This window comes from Podospora pseudopauciseta, chromosome 6 (genome assembly GCF_035222475.1).
Source record: "Podospora pseudopauciseta strain CBS 411.78 chromosome 6, whole genome shotgun sequence".
Taxonomy (NCBI): Eukaryota; Fungi; Ascomycota; class Sordariomycetes; order Sordariales; family Podosporaceae; genus Podospora; species Podospora pseudopauciseta.
In genome coordinates, this window is record NC_085895.1 from 2,864,169 (window position 1) to 2,885,578 (window position 21,410).

The 21,410-nt window shown below is 44.8% G+C and overlaps 5 protein-coding genes across 5 annotated transcripts; 3 read left to right on the forward strand and 2 right to left on the reverse strand.

The window, feature by feature from the left end:
* Positions 1–7,955: 7,955 nt before the first annotated feature.
* QC763_606720 (uncharacterized protein) lies at positions 7,956–8,981 on the reverse strand (the record flags this gene model as incomplete). The annotated part of the gene is made up of 1 exon (XM_062914509.1): positions 7,956–8,981. The coding sequence occupies one exon, from the start codon at positions 8,979–8,981 to the stop codon at positions 7,956–7,958; it is 1,026 nt and encodes a 341-aa protein (XP_062763188.1).
* Positions 8,982–12,246: 3,265 nt separating this feature from the next.
* QC763_606730 (uncharacterized protein) lies at positions 12,247–14,328 on the reverse strand (the record flags this gene model as incomplete). The annotated part of the gene is made up of 1 exon (XM_062914510.1): positions 12,247–14,328. One exon carries the CDS (start codon positions 14,326–14,328, stop codon positions 12,247–12,249), a length of 2,082 nt encoding a protein of 693 aa, XP_062763189.1.
* A 234-nt stretch (positions 14,329–14,562) lies between these two features.
* On the forward strand, positions 14,563–15,497 carry QC763_606740 (uncharacterized protein; the record flags this gene model as incomplete). The annotated part of the gene is made up of 3 exons (XM_062914511.1): positions 14,563–14,905; positions 14,965–15,160; positions 15,235–15,497. The coding sequence occupies exons 1-3, from the start codon at positions 14,768–14,770 to the stop codon at positions 15,495–15,497; spliced, it is 597 nt and encodes a 198-aa protein (XP_062763190.1). The 5' UTR covers positions 14,563–14,767.
* Positions 15,498–15,934: 437 nt separating this feature from the next.
* Positions 15,935–16,358, forward strand: QC763_606745 (uncharacterized protein; the record flags this gene model as incomplete). Its single annotated transcript, XM_062914512.1, has 2 exons — positions 15,935–16,100; positions 16,162–16,358. 2 exons carry the CDS (start codon positions 15,935–15,937, stop codon positions 16,356–16,358), a joined length of 363 nt encoding a protein of 120 aa, XP_062763191.1.
* Positions 16,359–16,798: 440 nt separating this feature from the next.
* QC763_606750 (uncharacterized protein) lies at positions 16,799–17,914 on the forward strand (the record flags this gene model as incomplete). Its single annotated transcript, XM_062914513.1, has 3 exons — positions 16,799–17,260; positions 17,326–17,413; positions 17,469–17,914. 3 exons carry the CDS (start codon positions 16,799–16,801, stop codon positions 17,912–17,914), a joined length of 996 nt encoding a protein of 331 aa, XP_062763192.1.
* Between the last annotated feature and the right edge of the window lie 3,496 nt (positions 17,915–21,410).

Genomic DNA, 21,410 nt, shown 5'->3' on the forward strand with positions numbered 1-21,410 from the left:
CCCCTTTAAAGCAAGGTCCCTCGAGCCTTTTAATATTATAGTATTTCCGTATCCTTTCCTTTATAAACTCTAGTTTTTACTTAAATTTACCGTAAAATATATATATTTTATTTACTTTAACCTTAACTCTAAATACTTTAACCGTAGGTCCCTACCGTAAGTTTACCTTATAATTAAAATTTGCGAAGAACGGTATAGCTTTAATCGTTTCGGTTAGCGATATATTATATACTAATTATACCGTAAGTAATAATTTAACCTAATCGTCTTACTTAAAATTAATATAATTCCGTAAATATTATTTTACAATTTAATTAAGCCGTTCCGTTTAACCGTCTATCTAAGGGTAGTAAGCCGAAAACGCTTTACTTATTACCCTTAGCCTTATTATTAACGTTTTTTAAAACTTTAATACAAATTTAATATCGCGGTCCGTAATAAATTCCTTTAACTATATATATATTACTATAATATACCGTAATATTATATCCGTTAATTATTCTACCGATTAGGTCTCTTTATAAAGTAAAAAGTATACCTATTTAATAAGCCTATCGACTACCGTTAATATACTATTATACTTAACGCCGGTTACCGTATCTTTAGATTTTAATAATTTAATAATAAAGTTTATCGTAATTAAATTCTATAGCCGTTCTACTATTAGTAATAGCTCTAGAAATCTATAAGGCTTATACCTCGTAACCCTCGTTCTCTCGTATATATAGTATAACTAAATAGTTTCCTTAACGTCGTCCTTAATCCTTAGCTAATTAAAGTGCTACTTAATTTTTTTTATAGTCTTAACGATATTTATATATCCTCCGAGCTTCGATATATAAATCTTTATTATTAATATTATTTTATTACTTAGCCTTACGTACGTTCGATTTCTATACTATAATCTTCCCTAACTATTTTTCTAAATACCTTATAGCTTTAGCTTTTCCTATTAATATTACTCTATAATATTATTACTTAACTTCCTTTAATATTTATTAGAAATAGCTTTTTTACAATATACTACGTAATACTCTATTTACGGCTATAGTAAATACTTAAAAGTATTATCCGGCGCCTTTTTAAATAGTAATAGTAACTCCCTAGGTATATCCTTATAGTAGTCGGCTCGCCGGCTAAATACGTCTACCCTAGCGTTTTCCGAGCCTTTTTTATAGTTAATCTAGAAATTAAATTCCGAGAGAAACTCTAACTATCGTATTTACCGTACGTTAAGGACCTTCGTAATAGTAAAGTACTATAGATTTTTATAATCCATATAGACCTATATTTTATATTTAATACCGTTAAAATATAACCTTTATTCCTCGAACGCTTCGATAATAGCGAATAGCTCTTTATCGTAGATTAGGTAGTTCTAACGTACTCCCTCGAGCTTCTTCGAAAAGAAAGCTACCGGATATAGCTTACCGTTATCGTTTTATTACCTTAATTATTTACCGATCGTATAGTTTAATATATTTACCTCGACCTTAAATAATCGATTAAAGTCTAATAATTTAAGCACTAAGTCTTTTAAAATAGCTTTTTTTAGCTCCTAGAAGGCCTACTCCTTTTCCTACCTTTACCGGAACTCTATATCCTTTTTAGTTAAGTAGTTAAATAGCCTCGCGATACTTACGTAGCCCCGGATAAATATCCGATAAAAGTTTATAAACCTTAAGAATTCCCTAACGTATATTTATAATTACGGCGTAGGCTAGTCTTTAATTACCGCAATTTTCCTTAATTCTATACGTACTTTACTTAGCGATATTAAATATTTTAAATATATTATTTTTTATACGTGGAACTCGCTTTTTTCTTTATTAATTAAAAGTTTAGTTCTATATAGTACGTCGAATATTTTTTATACGTATTACTTATATTCTTTTAAAGTACGTAAATAAATAAAAATATTATCGAAATAGTATATTATTATTTTATCGAAGTACTTCCGTATCGTATAGTTAATAAGAGATTAAAACGTCGCGAGTATATTAATTAGCTTAAATAGTATTATAAGATACTTAAAATAATTATAAAGTATACGAAACGTTATTTTCTATTCGTCTTTTTCTTTAATCCGTATATAGGCGTACCCGATAGATATATTTAAGCGTATAAAGTATCGCGCCCTTATTAATTAACTCCGTAACTTAAATATTAACGGTAGTAAGTAACTATTTTTTACCGTCTTGTTATTTAGCTAGCGGTAATCTATATATAATCGTAAGTTACTGTCTTTTTTCGGTACGAAGAATACGAAATATCTTACTAGTAATATAAACTTCCTAATATACCCTCTCTTTAGATTTTCGTTTAAATACTTTCGTAATTCCTTACTTTACTTATCGTTAGTATAATAAACCTTAAATAGCCGTAGCTTAGTTCCTTCTTTTAATTTAATTTCGTAGTCCTACGGTCCTTACTCTAAAAGCTCCTTTAAATACTTAACTATAAAGGCTAAATATCTTTAATATTTTACTGGTACTACCTTTTTCTTACCCTTCTCTATATTATTATAGTAAGCGTATTTATTAACCTTCGATATTTCTATTAACGTTATTAACCTTACTTTTTCGATTTTACTACCTATATTAATAAAATATATTATTATTTCCTATATTCCTTACGGTAATACTATAAAGGATATTTATCTTACACTTTATTCTATATATATTTTTAATTTTCTATCGTTAGTTAAATACTTTTAAGGCTTTTTTAATTATAAGTAGCTACTATCTCTCTAATCGATATTTAAATTATAGTCTTTATACTATAGTTACCTTAGGATTATATTTTTCGAAGGTCCTATATCTATAATATTAAATATAATTAATATTATTTTTCTTTCGACTATAATATTTAGGGGTAATATTTCTCTATAAACCTTTTACGTAAGAAATAATTTTTATATAACGATCTATTCCTTCTTTTTCTTTTATAGTATACGGGCTTAGTATATAAACTATAACGAAATTAGGTTCGTTTCTATACTACCGTTTACTAATACTATTACCTAAAAATCTTTTTATTATATAATAATTTAAAGGCATTTATCTTTTTTACCTTTTCCCTATATAGTAGCGACCTCGCTAACGAACGCTAGGTTATTATTCTATACCTTCGCCTTACGCTAATACTTTCGAAAATACCGTTCGTGGTCCGTTAAAGGTTAACGGCCCCCGCGAAAGGCCGTAAGTCGTTTCTTAAACGGTTATATCGTTTAAAAGTATCTTTTTACTCCGGGTTAACTAATAATATAAAGTCTTTTAACTATACCCGCCTAGCTTCCTCCTATTTTCTATCTTTAGTATTTACTTATATCTACGCTCGATAACGGTTTTTCTATTTAGTTTTAAATATTTTAGTTTAATAATATTACTTAACCTTCTTTCGTAAATATATAGCGTAATCTAAACTTTAGTACTATCTTAATACTACTTCCTTCTATAAGTATATACTATCGTCTATATTTTAACTATCTACGTATTCGACATAATACTTTATATACCTTAATATAATTTATATTACCTAAAGGCTATTCTTTAATTTAATTAAGTCCTAAACCTTTTATAAAACGTAATCGTTTAGGTCCTTCTATTAAGCTTTTTCTTACCGGGCTATAGTTTTTCTAACTAGCTATAGCTTACCCTCCTTACCTACTTTACGTACCGGTTAATAGCTATATAGCGACTTACTTTAATAATACTCTATATATCTATATATAATATACTAAAACTAAAGTACTTTCCGATACTCCGGATACTTAGGATAAAGCTATACCGTATTTCCCTTATAAAGTATATACTATATAAGTATTAATATATTTCTTAATAACTTTATAATCCCGATACTAGCGACTTTCCTACCTTTCTAATACTTTTCCTAACTCTTATATAAAAGCTTTATAGGCTATAATATACCCTATAAAATAATAATTCCGTACTTACTATACTATTTCTTTAGTATCGTTTACCTAGTAGGTTTTAACGCGAGACCCTTATCTTTAGCGACCTTTATAGTAACTTCTATAATAATCTATACTATTTAATCCCGTAAGGCTTATATTTAAAAATCTTTTTCTTTATACTCTGCCTTTAGCCTTTTTAATATTTTTTTTATTTCTTAAAACTTTATATTTTCCTATCCGGCATATTAGTTAAAGTCTTTTTTAAAGCTTACCGCTTTACCTTATTAATACCCGATAGCTATTACCTCTATAACTTTCGGTCCCTTCGATATAGTAGTTAATGCGATTTCCTTTTTCTATCCGAGCCGTTTAAGTACCCTATAATCCTTCTTAAAGTATTTTACCTTACTATAGTTAAAATACTTAAGGTTATCTTTACCCTAGCTTTAATCTTACGGCCTTTACTACTATATAATATTAACGTTTATCGGTCCTAAATATATAGTACCGAAGTAACTAATATTAAAATATCTCCGCTTACGCTTATCGTTAAAGCGATTATCGTTAAAGTATTTCTTATAGCTATTACTATAGTTACCTTTACCGTTACTTCCTTTTTTCTTTATACAATACTCGAATTACTAATCGTCGATCCGTATAATTATAGTAATATATTTATCGATAGTATCGGACTTTATCTTTTTATATAACTTATCCTTTACTTTATCTTTAAGGCTATAATAAAAAAACTATATTAATCCTTTATCGTTAATAGCGCTATATAGGCTATCGATTTTAAACTAAGTCGCGTAGTTGGCTACCGAGCGTATTTAACGTAAACTTAAGAGTTTACTCTACGCGCGCCTTACCTTATTATACTCCCTAAATACCTCCTTAAGCTTAGCCTTAAAAGTACGATAGTTCTCGAAGTATTCTATAGTAATTTTTTTTTAATTTTCCGGCTTTTATTTGTAATAGTCGTCGAAGATAGGCTCGAACTATACGAAAGCCTTATCCTTAAGCCTAGTAGCCGCGAAGATTACCTTCGACTTTTCGTTAATAAACTAATTTAAATATTAATAAAAATAAGTTTTAAGCTAAATTAAAAACCCTTTAAGCTTTGCCTTTTCTCCTTTATAGTACTCCGGTACCGGAAGCTTAATAGTCGACTTAAATATAGTCGAGATAGCGAAAATCTATTTTTAGGTCTATTAAGCTTCGTCTTCGAGCTCTTTAAGACGCTTAATAACCTGCTTTACGGTAAAAGGTATAGGTTTAGCGGAAAGTCCCTCGGCGCTTAGGTTAAGCGGGATACCTCCTATCTAAACGTTTTTAAGTCCGGCTATAGTAGTGAAAAGACGCTTTTAACTTATCCGTAATAGAGTTAAAGTAAGTATATAACGTATAACGAACCCCTATCCAGAACCTCTAAAAAGGATATCGGTTAAAGGTACTTCTAAATAATCCTAGTTCGGTATAGCTAAATAGTATATAACAATAGCTTATCTTAATCACAACAGTCTAATACTAACGATTGTAACTTATATTATATACTGCGGAACTGTTTATCTACGCTAGCCAGTTCCTCCGTATATATAGTCCTTGCGCTAAGCCTAGCACCGTTCTAGATCGATTGACTCGACCCTCGATCCTATCGATACTGTTACCTCTGGAGTTGGCTCTTCTAGATCGATCCTCGATCCCACTGATCCTGTCCTGATTGGTCCTTGCTTATGTATTAACGATTGGTCCGTGGTGCGCTCTCCGCCCCACTAGGTGTCAAGCCGTGACAAGAGACCTCTGGACAATGTTATAGCTAACCCAACAGCAGGTCGCGCTATATGTGGGGCGCAGGACGTCCCCAGCTAATTATTAGGGAAGTTAGGAAACAGCTAATTAGGGTTAGACAAAGTGCTATAGCACTAAGGCCCACGAGCACGTTGCAGGATACAATGTACTAAGGGTGATCGGGGCCGTAGCATAGCAAGCACCTTACGGTCCTAAAGCCTATATATACGGAGGAACTAGCTGGTATAGATAGACGGTTCCGCAGTATGCAATTTCAAGTCACAATCGTTGGTATCTAGATTGTTGTGATTAAAACAAGATATTTATTATACACTGTTTAGCTGTACCGAACTAGGATTATTCAGAAGTGCCTTCAACCAGTATCCCTTTCAGAGGTTCTGGATAGGGGTTAGTTACAGTAGGTAACTGTTTACAGGGCCTTTAGGCCTATAAACCCCATATCCTATTTTTTTCAATAATTATAATAACCGATAATAGCTGGACTACTAATGAAAAAAGCATGGATTGGATTCGGCACTTCGATTTCCACACGGCGTTTCGTACGAAGGGCAAATATCGGCTGTTAATCCTCGATAGCTACGAGAGCTACTACTCCGAGGAATCCGAAACCTACTGCCAGGAGTATAATATTATTATATTATGTATACCTCTGCACCCCCCCTATATACTTCAGCCATTAGATGTAAGCTGTTTTGCGCTATTAAAGAAGACGTATAGCCGCCAGATTAAGCAGTTAATGCGGATGAATATCGCACACCTCAGCAAATTAGAGTTTCTTTATGCGTTTAGAGAAGCGTTTTTTGCTTTAATTACAGAAAGAAATATCCAGGGGTTTTTACCGGAGCCGGTATTATGCCGCACGACCCGGAGAGGGTAATATCTAAGCTAGATATGCGCATTGGGACTTCAACACCCCCATCCTCAAGGCCGGGCACGGCATTACCTTAGCTCTTCCAAACACCATACAACCCTCGAGAAGCTACTTCACAGTCAGAGCTTATTAAAACTCGGATATCAAACCACCAGGGTAGCTCTTCAACATCTATGTTGACTGCTATGGATCGATTAACTAAAGGTACGAAGGCTATGATGTACAAGGTGGCTCTTCTACAAACGGAGGTCTCGGCACTGCGAAAGGCTAATGAAGCACTTTAATACGAGACGGAGAGCCAAAAAAACACGTGTGAGGCTTGGAGGGTCACTTACTGTACAAGAGGCACAGGATCTACTGGATCAGAAGGCTGTGGGCGAGCAGGTAATCCAGGAAAACCGACAGAATGGTGGTAGTGCAGGGGGGTCCCGTATGAAGGTTCGGTGCTGTGGTGTATGCGGCAAGCCTGGCCATAATGTACGCACCTGCAAGGAAGCTGCAGAATCATCTGATTCATCTGTTTCTGATTCAGTTATAGTTATTTTGTAGTGTTGTAGTTGTGTAATTGAGGATTGATGTTGTAGGGTGGTGGAAAAGTGCTCACTCGCTTAGAATGCTCACTCGCTTATCACGCACGTTATACTTTTTACCGCCCCTTTTATTTTCAAATTTTATTTTCTGTCGGCGGTCATGCGCCTGAGGTGCATTGGAAGAAGGAGGGAGTGAATGTATAAGATGGAAAAAGAAATAGTCCTCAGCTTTTGGCAGCATGTCTTTCAGAATAGGCATTATATTTCCCTGGAAATGACAGTCTGGATGTAGTGCACAATCGAAACCGAGCCTTGTTGTCAATTGCGTCGGGTCTTCTACATCATGCTCACACGTCTGCCCTTCACCAAGTAGTTAGCCAATAAGCAACATTTCCCATGAAGTTCCGTGCAATACATAGATGATGGACGGTGCCTTCAGTTCAACTTACACCCTTTCAACCTCTCCAGACCTATTCTCGCTCAGGGGTCCTCTTGGGCACCCCTTGTTCACTTCCACAACTCAACCTCAATAAAGAAGTGAGTTTGTAGCTGGAAAAAGGTCATGTTACCTTTCAATCTAAATACCTAGGTAGTCTAGCCTCAGAAACGAGCAAAACTTGTCATCACGTCGTAGATCATGACCCGCCCCCCCTTTAGCCCCGTGTGATCTTTGTTTCCCTCAAGACAAGAGAGAAAAACAACAGATCGGATATCAAAATGCCCTTCCATTCCTTCTTATAGCTCCGGGAAACAACCCAATCAAAAACTTCCTTCTGAAGCACTCCAGAAAAAAACATAGAAAAAAAAGATGAAATGAACGTGTAACAGTTCACCTCACAACCTGCTGTCCGGTCTGCCCACCCCCTTGCGCATGATTCCCCTGCTGCTGCTGTTGACTCTCCTCCTTCTTCAACAACCTCTTCCGGTTATACAAATCCGTATTCAACACATTGACATACCCCCTCCTCCTAAGCTCCTCCTGAATCTGGCTCACCAACCTCCCCTCCCTCAACCAGCCGTCCACCTCGGCACTCACGAAATCCGGCAGCTTCCTCGCCCTCGGGTCGCTGGTGTCGGTGCTCGGTCCATGATTATGGACTTTATGTTCCTCGTTGGGGTAATGCAGCACCCAGACGTCAGAATCCTTAGCTGTCTCGATGACCTCAAACTTGAAGAGACAGCCGCATTTCTTGGACGTTCTATCGGTAGTGGGCTTGCGCCTGCCTTCCTCTTTGGCCTTGACAAACACCGAGGGGTCGACGGGGGGTCGGTGGTGGCGGGCTTCGCCGCCGCGAAAGCAGACCCAGCGGACTTTTCGCTTGCCAGTTACTTTTGCGCCGGCGATGCGCATAGAGTAGCCTCGCGGGAGGGTCCAGGCGTCGAGGGTGGCTTGCATCGCGGCGCGGGAGTTGATGACGAAGTTGGGGGGTGGGGGTTCGAGGGGGATTATGGGTTGTTGGGGTTGTTGTGGGATGGCATGTTGCTGGTATGCGAGGTGTTGTTGCGGCTGCGTAGGTTGGGATTGTTGACTTTGTTGTTGCTGCTGCTGCTGTTGCTGTTGGGGTGGTTGTTGTTGACCCCCCTGTGATAATGATTGCGGTGGTGGTGGAGGCGGCGGGCCGCCAGGGGCACCAGGAGCGGGTGGTCCCGCTGACGCCGGCGCAACGCCGCTGACTCCTCCTCCTGCCGGGACCTGGGCTGGGCCCCCACCACCGCTAGGTGCTGCACCACCACCAAAGTTTGGGTTCTGGCTGATCTTGAGGACAGCCTCGATGCGACTGAGGCGGCGGTCGATGGCAGTGAGGGAGTTGAACAAGGTGTTGAACTGGCTGGGGGTCAGGGTGTTTGCTGCCATGGGTTCTCCAAAAGTACAGGGGATCCAGGTTGACAGAGAGCGATATTTTGTTTGCGCCGCACTGTGTGTGTGTCTTTCCCCAGCTTTTTGGTGGTTTGTGTTGACAAAGTCCAGCCAGCCAACGGGGCGCCTGTCGGGTCGCGGAGAGTCCTGTGCGCTTCGCGCGCGTCACTCGGCTTCTGGTTTTTTTTTTTTTTTTGGAAATGGTGAGGATATTCGAATAACAGCAGACACGAGCCAAACAAACCAAGGCGAACAGGTTGCGCGCAAAAGAAAAAAAAACAAATTCACATATCGCGGTTGGTGAGTGTCAGATCAGGGAAACGATGACGATGGGCCAAAGGCTGATAATGGAGATGGCTGAGAGCATCGGGTTCGTGATTCTCGTCACGTGGTCTGCACGAATGAACGAGGCGGCGCTGCGGGAAAACAAATTGTGGGTGCCGCCCGATGCGGGGTTCGCGCCCAAATATTCAACCTCAGGCTTCTTTTCTACCCCTCTATTTTCTTTCTGCAGTGCAACCTATCACCATCTCACATCTCACAGACGCAAATGCGCTGCTCTTGCATAATCAGCTTTTGGCCAGCAGAGATAATCAGCTATCGTCTTGATAGCAGCCATCGTAGAGGATCGTAACTTGGAAAGGGAGCAAGTACTAATGCTGCCGGCGTACCGAAATCGTGCATCTCTTCTCACGCAATTCTCTCAGACCTGAAATCCTAGAAACCAGGCATGGACCCCAACCAGCCAGTCTGCACCTTAATGCCATAAATCTATGACGGTGTCTGAGATAGGGGGATGATAACTATCGATCGAAGTCTCAACACTCTTCTGGGTTGGCCACCTAGTCTGTGCAAGCAAAGTGGGTTCTGAACGTTTCTTTTGGCCCCAGCCTGGTGTGAAGATTCGATTCCCAAACCATCAGCAGAGTACTAGCTGTTCAAGAAGTAGCTTCAGGAGAATGATGTGCTTCCCGAATTTCTGAGGTTATCCAAATCAAAACTACAGAATATTGTCATTTGCCCCAGGACTTGCTTTGTGAAGGTAATGCCCAACTTGATCTTTGTTTTCTCTCAAATGAGTAACCTCTCCAAGGAAGTCAGGAATCACCTGGGGTGCCGGTTGTGTGTTCAATCAGTATCCCCCACTGGCATTACCTCATGCTTGCAACCCAGTGAGACAGTGGCAATCGGCCAGGCAACTCACTCTGCTATATTCGCACTTTACCAGTGTACCAACGGCAGACTTGGAGATGTTCGAGCCTGTGCTTGGGAGTAGGTTGGTAAGAAGAAGTGAAGAGGATTGGGGGGAGGGCGCGGTAGAGGAGGGGAAGGGATATGGTTTACCGGAGTGGATAGACAAGTAATCATTGAAAGATGATAATGTAGGGATAGAATAGATGGCCGAGCTATTTCAGCAAGTTCAACGATCACGTAACAATGCCGTGCCTAGCCACACAACTTAAAGGCATTTATAGCCAGTTCCCAACCTCACATCAATCTCTTTAATCTCGGCAACATCTCCTCTTAGTCTGAGCTTTTACAGACTTAATCTTAGCTTTTTATAGTTTAAGTGCCGTCTAACCTTTAACAGTCTACTATATAAGCATAAGGGACTCTCTATCCCAACAATAGGCCTCTCTAATCCTAGCATCTGTCAGGATTCTCAAACATTGCCCATTCACTATCCGAGCTTCCTGTTTGACACCCATGATACCTGCAACTATCCCAACTGAGCCAAGTCCAACTACCAGGAGAAAAAGTGCTACCAAAAATAACATGCTGCCATGGATGGTCAATTCTGAAGCGTGCTCCGCTTCCACGGAGGCGTGCAGTACCTCCAAGAGATATACTTTGCTTTTGTCATCTCCCCCCGTGGTAACTATCATTATCTACCCGGACAGGTTTCTGACAGCTTTCCCGGGACCAAGCAGGTGCGAGATACAGCCGCGCTCTGGAATGAATTCCAGCGCATGTTGCCGGAGAAGTTATCGGATACCAACACAATTGATTGTTTGTGTAGAAGTTCTGGGTCTCTTTGCAACATAACCGTTGTCGACGTCGCTATCTTTTGATCCCTGTCTGTCGCCGAAGCAGCCTTGAGTTCCGTTCTGAGCCCATGTTGCTTGCAATATTGCGGCTCGCATGTTTGTAGACTAAGCTCATCAAGGATGATTGCTCTTTCCAGTCGGCTTCGTCGTCCTGAACCGCATGTGTCGCGGCTTCGCATACCATGCGTCAAAAACTCTCCAGTCTCTGTAGAAGGCCATAAAGAAAAGAGCATGGTTTTGTTTTCGTTCCCCTAGTGTCCCCCCAACCCGAATCATGAAATACCGCCCCCCTGTCAAAGAGTCGGGCGTGAACATGATAACGAACTTCAACAGAGGCTCGGCTCGCCCACACTTATGCAAGAGGACCCTTATCCAGCCCAACGCCATTACAAAATCATGTTGGACGGCTGCTTCAAGGCGTAGTAATCTGGTGCTGGAGGATGACTTTGGTGAGAGTTTTCATTGTCGGGGAAGAAGTATGTGGAAGCTGTACCCATCCAAGCCCGGACCTCAATAGAAACATCCATCTGGCATCCTTGCCATGTGTAGATGTGTATTGAAGTGCGAACTGGCATTTCTGGCAAACCATGATGAAAGATACTGTTGCTGAGAACAGCATAGGTACCAGAACTCAACCAATAGAATGTGGACCGAACGCGATAAGCTGTTGGGGTCTTCGGGGCGTTGCAAAGCGACAGGTGAATACAAGTTGTTCAGAAGTTGCAGGTCTGCGTATGTTGGGCAGAGATTCGGCAGGAAAGGCATTCGATGCCTAGCCGTCGACCTACATGTTGTTTGCAGCGTGACGGAATTTTCCATGGTTGACTTGCCACCTGACCCTGAGTTTTTTTTTACCTTGCTATTGCCCACGAAGTCGTCGAGATATTATCTGAAGTAGCGATGAAGGAACTCGAAGGAAACCAACCGGAGACTCTTGACGGCGCAAAGGGACTGTGACTAGAATTAATGATGGTACTGAGGGTGTATCTTCTCTTGTCCCTACTTTAGAATGGCTAAGGGCTGGCCGAGTATCTTATATTTGCTGTTGCGACGACCCGAGTTCTCGACTCCGCGGAATACATCGTGTTCAATGTCCAACAATATACCAAAAACACCCTCTCCGATAACTAAAACAGTCATTGACCATCCTGTAACCTGTCATCGGAGAATAGCATTGTATGGCACTCGACATCAACAAAAAACCCCTTGTCCACTTACTCTAACACCACTCTCTCCTTCCTAGGCCCCGAGCATACAAAGTCCACTCCTGCCAAAGTATCAAGTGTGATGAATGTCTTCCTCCTGGCAACCCCAGAGCCAGCTCCGCCAAATTCCAAAACAATCATGAAGACCTTCTGATATACCGGTCCATCCCTGCTGTTTCGGTAGGCAAACCTCTCAACGACCAAACACTCATATCCGCCAGAAGGAATCGTATTGCCGTGAATAAAATCTCGCTCTTTGATGTACCCCATAATCCTATCTGTCCCAGGAAGCACAGCCTCGCTGAGTGGCTCAGTGCGTATCTCCAAACAAACTCGCCATCCTTCCACCTCGATCTGGGCCCCATTCACACCCAAGTATTGAATCTCCATGTCGCATGTCAAGTCATGAAATCGCATTCTTCTCTTCTCCCTGGACATCTGCAGCGCCTCATTGAGTGACACCTCCCCTTCCCAACCGGCCCATGACCAGCTCGGAAATGCGCTTCTTCTCTTCGGGGTCCCGCCTTCGCAGAGATGCATCCACCCCAAGAACCGTGGAAAGGCTGCCAACGGAAGCCCCCAGACACACGCCGCAGCTGGAACGTTCTTCTCCAAGACCGCAATGATCCCGGCCAGCGCGTTGAGCGAATCCTCATCATTCGTCATCCGTCGAGCCGTATAATCCATAATACAAGTCCAATACATGGAGCCGAGTAGATCATCAGGTGCCTGCTTCCACTGACTCAATACCAACTCTACACTCTTCAAAATTCCCGGCATTGACTGGGGCCAGCTTGGCACAGTCTTTGTAATTTCCAGTGTTTCAGGCAACCTGTGCTCAGGACAGGCAAACTCGACCTGGGTGCTGGTGAAGAAGAGGTAACGGACTGAAAGCATCGATTCCTGTAGTGTCCATGCGCGTGTTGACCAAGTGGAGGCAGCGATCTCTTCCCCAACGGTTGGGGGAACGGTGAAGACGGTGTGGCCTGCGATGGTCTCGCGCAATTGGTGAGTGCGGGGGCGGGCCACCCCGGGAAGGCCAGCATTAGAGTTGTTGCCTGCCACGGCAACGAGGGTGAGTGTGGCAGAGGAGTAGATCTGATCCATAATTCTGAGTTGCTTCTCCTTTTCTCTGCGTTGGATGGGAGTCGGGTTTGGGGTCTGATCGATGCAGAGGGCGTCGACCCAGAGATAGCGCCGACCAAGTTTACATGTGACGGCGATGGCGTCTTCGATCGTGTCGGGAAGCGTCTTGCCATCCAGAGCATCTGCGGCCGGCATGACGCCACCCCACACATAGCTGAGGGCAAAGTAGTCGCACCCGTCAGGATAAGGGACGACTTTACGGTCAATGACATCGATCATACGCGTGAGGGATAGTTCCGGTGAGGCAGTGACCTGGCAGGTAGGTCCGTGATTCTTGATGCAGTCTTCCAATGCCCCCGAGAATCTTGAGAAGTCGACAAAGCGGTCAAGGTGTCTCGCATTGCCTGATCGTGTGGTTCCAGCAAGCGCAATCGACTCCCCAGTCCTATATCCAAAGCGGCGAACCTCGCCGCCCAGTGGCCGAGGTTCACGCTCATTGATGATTGAGGTGCCCCCTGAATTGACACCAAGGAAAATGGCCGGGTTTGTTCTCAACTGCGCTGGAAACAAGTTCCATCCCCCTCGTTGGACGTAGGACCGGAATGGTACGAGCTTGAGCATGACATCAGTGGTTCCAAGACCTACTCTGGGGAAGATTCGAAAAATCAAGCGACAGAGCGGGCAGGATGGGGATAGTACCAGCGATGCCAGTTCGCCGAAATCCATCTCGTACTGCCGACTTGAGTGGCGGTAGTCGAGCGTGTGGTACTCAGCCTTGGAATTGTCCAAGGGGTTTGAGTCCTTGAAAACCCGAACAATGTCGAAGGCGGCACATCGTTGGCAAAGTGCGCTGGGTTGTTGCTGGAGTCCAAGGATGAGTGCCTCCTCATGGGCTCGCAGAGGGGCAATCAGCTCGATGGCTTTTGACGTCGGAAGCGCAGCGCAGGGTTGGGAGATGGGCTCCACAGAGCGGCAAAAAATACAGAGCTTGGTTGGGGTTGCCATCTTGATTTCGGCGCGGTGTAGAGTCGTGGCTGTGTGGATCTGCTCCTTCCTGCTAAAGGTAAGGTAGGAGGTATCTTGATCATCTCCGTTCAGCCACGGATGGTAAAAGAAAGCGCGGTGGCACGAGGTTGCCCGAGAGTTCCCCGCAACTGAGAGTGTCAAATCAAGAAGCAGCAACGGCAGCCTCGTCACGCAGCGCGAACCGGAATCTTGCTGCTGCCCCCATTTGGTTGTGTTATGGTTGCCAGAACTGACAGATTGAGACTACACCTCTCTCATTCTTTCCTCATACGTTCTCACCAATCAACCATGCTAAAATGATTTCTCCCCGTCAAACCCGAACTTGTTTCCTTTCCCTTCGACACCCGTTCCTCCAGCGTCCTCTCCAGTAGCGATATTCGCCACGCCCCTAGAGTCTCAAGCATCAGGGTACCTCAACATGTCAGAAAATATTCCCAATAGACTCTGGCTCATGACTCCAGCGAGACGATCGGCCCTGGAAACTTCCTGTCCCAACCTCTTGGCTGCCTTTGACGCGGGCTTCCTTCACATCGCAACGATACATCACCAAAGCACTGTAGGCAAACATTTTTGTCTGTGTCATTCTTTTCTCATGTGTGCTGACGCCCCTGGAAGAGCGACCTGCAAGACTTGGTTCCTTATACTGAAAACGGGAGTGAGACTATCGCAATTTTCCTTTACAATCACGACGCCTACTTCAGCCATGACACTGGTGACGCTAGTCTCATGTTGGTGGCTGCCCCCGGCTTTATGCTTCATGCGACCATAAGAGACGGCGCCATACATCCGCAACCACGGTTGGATCCGAGTCGTATGCCTTTCCACCCAATTCCTCGTTGGCCTTTGGCTGAGTGGACATATATACTGACGAAAACGCCTGCTTAGTGTCGATTGGGGCGGTTTGCAGGACGATCGATTTTGGCGACTGTGGCGCCGCCTGTGTGATTGTGGATAGGAATGGTCTCAACGAACTCCCTTGTGAGCTGGTAGAGATTGCGGTGTTGGATTTGAGGCCCGGGGCACGAGGACGTACCTGGCGACGGGCTCTGGCTGCACGTCTGAGCTTGAGGGCACGAGGACGCACCAGGCGACGGATTATGGCTACACGTCTGCGGACTCTGGCTGCACGTCTGAGCCGGCCAGCGTGACCATGCAGGCGGGTGCCATTTGTTAGCGTTGGGGTAGAGGCATGGGTATATGTTTTCAAGCGTAGTATATTAATAATGAGCACCCTTTAACAAACCTTGGCTGACTTGAAATTGCCATGTGAGGCCTGCTGGCTGGGTATTTTTCAACTTTCTAAGACTTAGGTCACGATGTGGTTAAGCTAACTGAAACTATGCAATGCAGTGAGGCCTGCCAGGCATGGATGTTGTGCAACCTGAAGTGTTTATCTCGAATCAAAACGCAGCAGGAGCAAAAGCAGCAAACGAATGAAGGGCATCCGTTTGCTGCTTGACACGTGTGTCGTTTGCTCTTTCCTTTTCAAAATATCCCGAAATACCAGTCATCGTCCCACCACAACACCGAGGCATCCAGCATCAGACCATTGGTATTTTCAACAAGAAGACTGTACACATCGAGAATGGCTGCCCTCGTCAAGAACGCCGCGGGAATGGTAGCCCGCAATCCCGGGACTGCCGCCGTCGCTGGGGTTGTTACTGTCGGTGCAGTTGCGCTTGCTGCTCCGCTTGCGATTGCTGCGCCGGTTCTGGCTGCTGTTGGGTTTACTGCTGAGGGCGTTGCTGCTAGTATGTTTGCACTTTTGGGTTGCCTTCTTCCAGCACAGCTAACGAACGTTGTGATTTGTAGCTTCCATCGCCGCCGGAATCCAAGCTGGCATCGGAAACGTCGTCGGAGGTAGCGTGTTCGCCATTTGCCAGAGCGCTGCTGCTGGAGGAGCTGGAGCGGCGGCTGTTGCGACGGGTACACAGGTTGTTGGGGGGGTTGCTGCTGCGGGGGCTGCGTTGGGCAAGTTCCTCTGGGGAAGGGGGCGAGAGAGAGAATGAATGCCGGTGGGAGGATATGCTGGTTGTTGCTAAGGAAGATGACGTGCTGAGATTGTGAACTGGTATGGGTTATGGGTAACATTTGATGGCAGGGAACGGATATGAATTTTGATGTTGCACTTGGTTTGGAAGCAGGTACGAGATCTCTTCCAAACATGAACTTATTCCCACTTTCACGCATATGCACTTCGTCTGATCTCATATCCTCGCCTGTGCACCACTTTTGTTCTCGCATCGCCCAGCACAATCGACCAGGCAGGATTGGTTTATGATCGCATATGCCGGGTACTTTTCGGACACAATGAAAGTGTGCGGCCACCAATCAATCGTAGCATCATGTTCTAACGTCCAACAACGGACACATTTCGGCAACATTATGTACACAGTCACAACAGCCTCAATCACCCATAAAAGACTGCTATTCATCTGCTCGAGATGAAATGATTCATCTCAATCATTTACTATCACCATCCACATTTAATAGTTGCAATAGTAGCGAAGAAATCATCATGTCCGCCCAAGCTGCCATCCACAAAGCCGCCAAAGAGCTCAGCAAGCTCTTTGAAACCATCGACAAAACCGCCTCCTCTACCACCGCATCTTGGGAGGATGTCCTCCTCGACAACGCACGCCGAGTCAGCACCCCACTTGTTATCCAGATGCTCACCCAGATGGGCATTGACTTGTATGGAACCAAATCGGTCGCCCCATTCAGGCTGTTTGAAAATGCCTGTGGAGCAGGTGTCGTGGCTCCTGTGCTTCAAAGGACTATCAAGGCAGATGTCTTGGCCAAGAGCAGCATTCTGTGCGGCGACTTCTCCACCCCTTGTATAGGGCTGATTGAGAAGAGGATCAAGGAGGAGGGGTGGGTGAATACTGAGGTGGAGAGAATCGATGCCCAGGTTCGTGTTTCCAATGTCTTCACAGATCTAAATACTTGCTGATAGGGTAGTGATCCCTTGAAAAGAAAACGAAACTGCCATCAGCAAGCTTCGACTATGTGACGACCAATATTGGGTTCCATGTCGTCCCTGACTCGGAAGCGGCTCTCGACGGTCAGTGAGAGTCCCTTGCCCCGTTCCCCGAACTACTTTGCTAACCCTCGCAAAGAAACTATCCGCATTCTCAAGCCGGGCGGTGTTCTTGGCTTCACCACCTGGCACCTCCCCCCAACCTGGGTCAACGACATCCGAGAAGCCTTTGCATCTTTCCCCTTTGAGGCACCATACACCTGGGCCCTGCAGATGACGGCCTGGGGTAAATGGTCTGATGTCTACTGGGTCCGGAAAACGCTCGCTGCCAAGGGGCTGGAGGATGTCAGTGTTGATATCTATGCTCACCTTAGCAAGGTGGACAACGCCGAGTATTTCGTCGGCCAGTTTGCCATGATGCTCGACTGGATTATGGATAGCGCTTGGAGTGGGGAGTTGAGGAAAGCGCACCCGAGGGAGGAGGTGCAGGGGTTGGTGAAGAACTATCTGGAGGAGAAGTACGAGGGTGGACCGTGGGATGTCAGTTGGGTCTCGGTCATTGCTAGCGCAAGGAGGCCTTTGTAGTAGACATTTGGGTCTATTAAACTCCTCGCGCAATGGACCTTGAAGATGTTGGGAAGCATCAGGCACTAGATGAGGTCAGAAAGCCATGACAGGAAGCTCGGAGGGTGAAGGGGAAATGCTTGGAGAGATCCTAGTAGAAGCCAGGACCATATAAGACTACTGTTGGGATAGATGATCCCTCAAGCTTAGACGGTGGACCGTGAAAGCTAAGACTGATTCTTTCGTATACTTTAACGCATATTATGATTGCTATCCGAGGTATCCAGCCACAGCGTCTCAACCTAGCATCATAAATTGACAACGCACCCAGCCTTCTTCAACACCGTCATTATTAGCCTTCTTCAACTCCGTCATTATCAACCTACCAGCCCCACAATCCCCAGGCATCAGTACTGCAATTTTAGATGAGCGCCACCCTTTGACATTACATACTGTACATGAGGCTGAAATAAGCATACTATTCACCCGTCGTTACCGTCCCATTCAGTTGGACAGGCTGAGCAGACTGAACCTGAGATCCCCACCAATTTCCAACAAGCCGTTCAGTTACCATTGATACCACCACGCGGAGGATCACTGGTCCTACACCTCCAGCCGTGGTGTTTTGGAGGATGACAAAGACAGCGCCAGCGGCAACGTTGCTGATAAAAAGTTGGGGTGCTGCTGCTGCTTGTGGTCCTGAGGCCGTGGGCATAGCAGCGAAGAACATTTTGCTGGTCTAAAGGGGGTGTTCTATCTCGGAAGATGGGTGAAGTGTGGTAATGTGTAAATGGATTCTGTGTTGGTGGTGATATTGACCGGGTGTGACCTTGATGGAGAAGAAAAGAGGGCTTTGAGGAGTTTACTACTTGTGAATATATACGTATTCTGTAGGCCTTGTTGTTGCACGGATTGGAACCGGTAGAGCAACCTTCGATGAGAGAGGTTTCTCTTCAGGAGGGTTGTGGGTGTTGCTTGTAGGGCTATGTGGGTGGCAGCTCGTGACCTGGAAATTGGACGAAAGAAGGTCAAATCAAATGAACTCCAAACTCGAGTGACTTTGCGTAAAAGTTGGATGCTTGAGATTCGATAAAAGAATAAGATACTTGTCGAGATAAAGCCAGGATCCTGCCAAACTACCGGGCTGCTTCAAAGCAGAGAAATATCAGGTATGTGCGACTTCGGTGATGAGCAGCAAAAAAGCTTGCTGAACCCGGTCCTCCACTGTTCCCAAAATGGTGAGGATAGGATCTTGAGTCATGATGTTAGACGCTTGCCGGAATCCTTGTTGGCCATCGTATGATCAAAGCCACCAAGTCGTCCTCTGCTGCAAGAAAAGAGTTAGCATCAGACCAAGCGAAAAGAAGAGAGGAAAGTTCACCTTGTTTGCCGTAATCAAGCTGGGTGTGGTATGCGTTTACCATTCATATAGGCGTGACAGGCTGCTCCGGGCTCCATAAAATCAGCAAGCCAGACGGTCACTGCCCATATGCCGTAGATCAAGTTGTAGACAAAGGTCAACGCACCAGCCAAAGCCCAGCTGATCCAGATCAGACTCATGAGGGAAAAGCGTCACGCTGAGTCCCACGATGCGGTGGCGATGGTTTTGAAAAGCAGACCAAAACATCTCAGCTGTCATCTCGCTAACGTAGCTCTGGATCCAGGAGCTAAGAATTCGTGTCCAAGTTTTAGGTCAGCAAGCAGAAAATCGTAGTCGCGAAAATGGAGAGCAAGTATTACCAGCGACGGTTGGAGAGAAGCGTGCAAGGCTGAGAAAACATCTGTTGCTTTGATTACCTAGTCGACAAAAAGGCAGGAGGTCGCAGAGAAAAAGGACAATTAGCTTCTGGAAAGTAGAGCTAGCCTATCACGGTGAGTGAGTGCTAGTTTCTGCCTTATTTCCTGTTTTACGTGGCACACGATAGCAGTCCAGCGCTTCTCCCTATTGAAGCCATCCCTTCTCGTTCCAAGAGGCCCGTGTTCTAGATGCCTGTTGACTGCTCGCCTGTCTAGATATGAGACTCCTTGTTTGTACCACTTAAGGGGGCATTTGGTCATCGCCAGTGATTCCATCTTGCCATCCCTGCGTCGCTTATCGCATTTGTTGGGCTGTTCGGTATCGATAATCTCAGTACTACCTTCTCTTAATCTAAACCTTTATGGATTTAATTATGGTTTTAAAAGCCTACTATCCAGGCTTATGAGATTATCTCTCTCAACAATAGTCTTTTTATTAGTCCTAGCTTCTATTAGAATTTCTCCTACCATTGCCCATTCACTATCCGAGCAGTCCTGTGCTCGCGGCCGAGACGTGAAGAAGTGATAACTGGGCGGTTGATAGGGTACCCAGATCCTTCTGCAAAGACGGGACTCCATGGTTCTTCAAGCCCTGATCACTGGCCCGGACCGCATGCCATACCACAAGGACAAATGAGTCTGGTAGATAATAGGAAGAGATGAGTGATCCCAGCAGCTAGATCGAAGAAAGGACCCAAAGAGGCGACCAGGACGTAGGATATATCCTTACAAACTTCGGGCTCGTCAGAAGAACCCGAAGGATGATGTTGGACAACATAGGGATGATCCTGCAAGAGGTCCAACCATCAACAGCCAACCGCAGCGTTGGTTCAAGATCATGCTGCGTAACCTCAACTCCGAATTTTCCAGTCTCACAACAGCCGGGCATGCTCGATTCCTTCATCCATCATACTGACATCTGATAAGCACCAGGGCCAGGCAGTTGGCAATCCCGTCAAACACCAACCCCACCAAGCATCGGCATCGACGTCAACCAAGATCAAGAAACAGATGGATACGCGGGTTTTTTGTCTCTGGCGTTATCCCTAGATCGGAAACCAGCCCCTATGAGGAAAAGCTTGATGGCTACTGCACGCCTGTCAACTGGAGATCGACCTGGCATCCCGAGCGGGTATTGTGCACGCCAAGTTGGATAAATGGAGTGCTGTTCCGGATCTGCCAGAGGGACTGACTGTATGAATCGAATCTCCCCAAAATCGAGGGCGTCATCCATTGTGAGACAAAGTTGGTTTGGCATTGAAAAACGGGTTTGTATCATTGACTCGGGGAGATCCTTTGGGTTGTCTGCGAGACAAGATGATGAAATGAGATGGATTCCCGGGAAAAGTCAACCGCCAACTGAAAGCGGTTGATGGAGTCAGCCCTGGAGAAAGACCTGCCTGTGTTGGCTGAATGCGATGGAGCGGCTCAGCCAACCGCCCGCAGGCGGACGTTCGCCCGGGATTGGAATGCGGGCTCCTTTTTTTTGGTCAACTGATGCGACGTGACAGTGCATTCTTCATGTGAACAAAAAGGCCACCCGCCCAAGAAGTGGCCACTTGCTTCAGGCAGTCAAGCTCCGAAGTTTCCATAGAAAGAACGCTGGGGGCGGGAAAACAGGTATATAGGTCTCGTGCCGTCCCGCGTCTTCTAGATTGCCCGTCTCTTCCATCGCAGATTTTGCTGTGCATATTGAAGTTCTGTTCGTCCTAGATTGTAC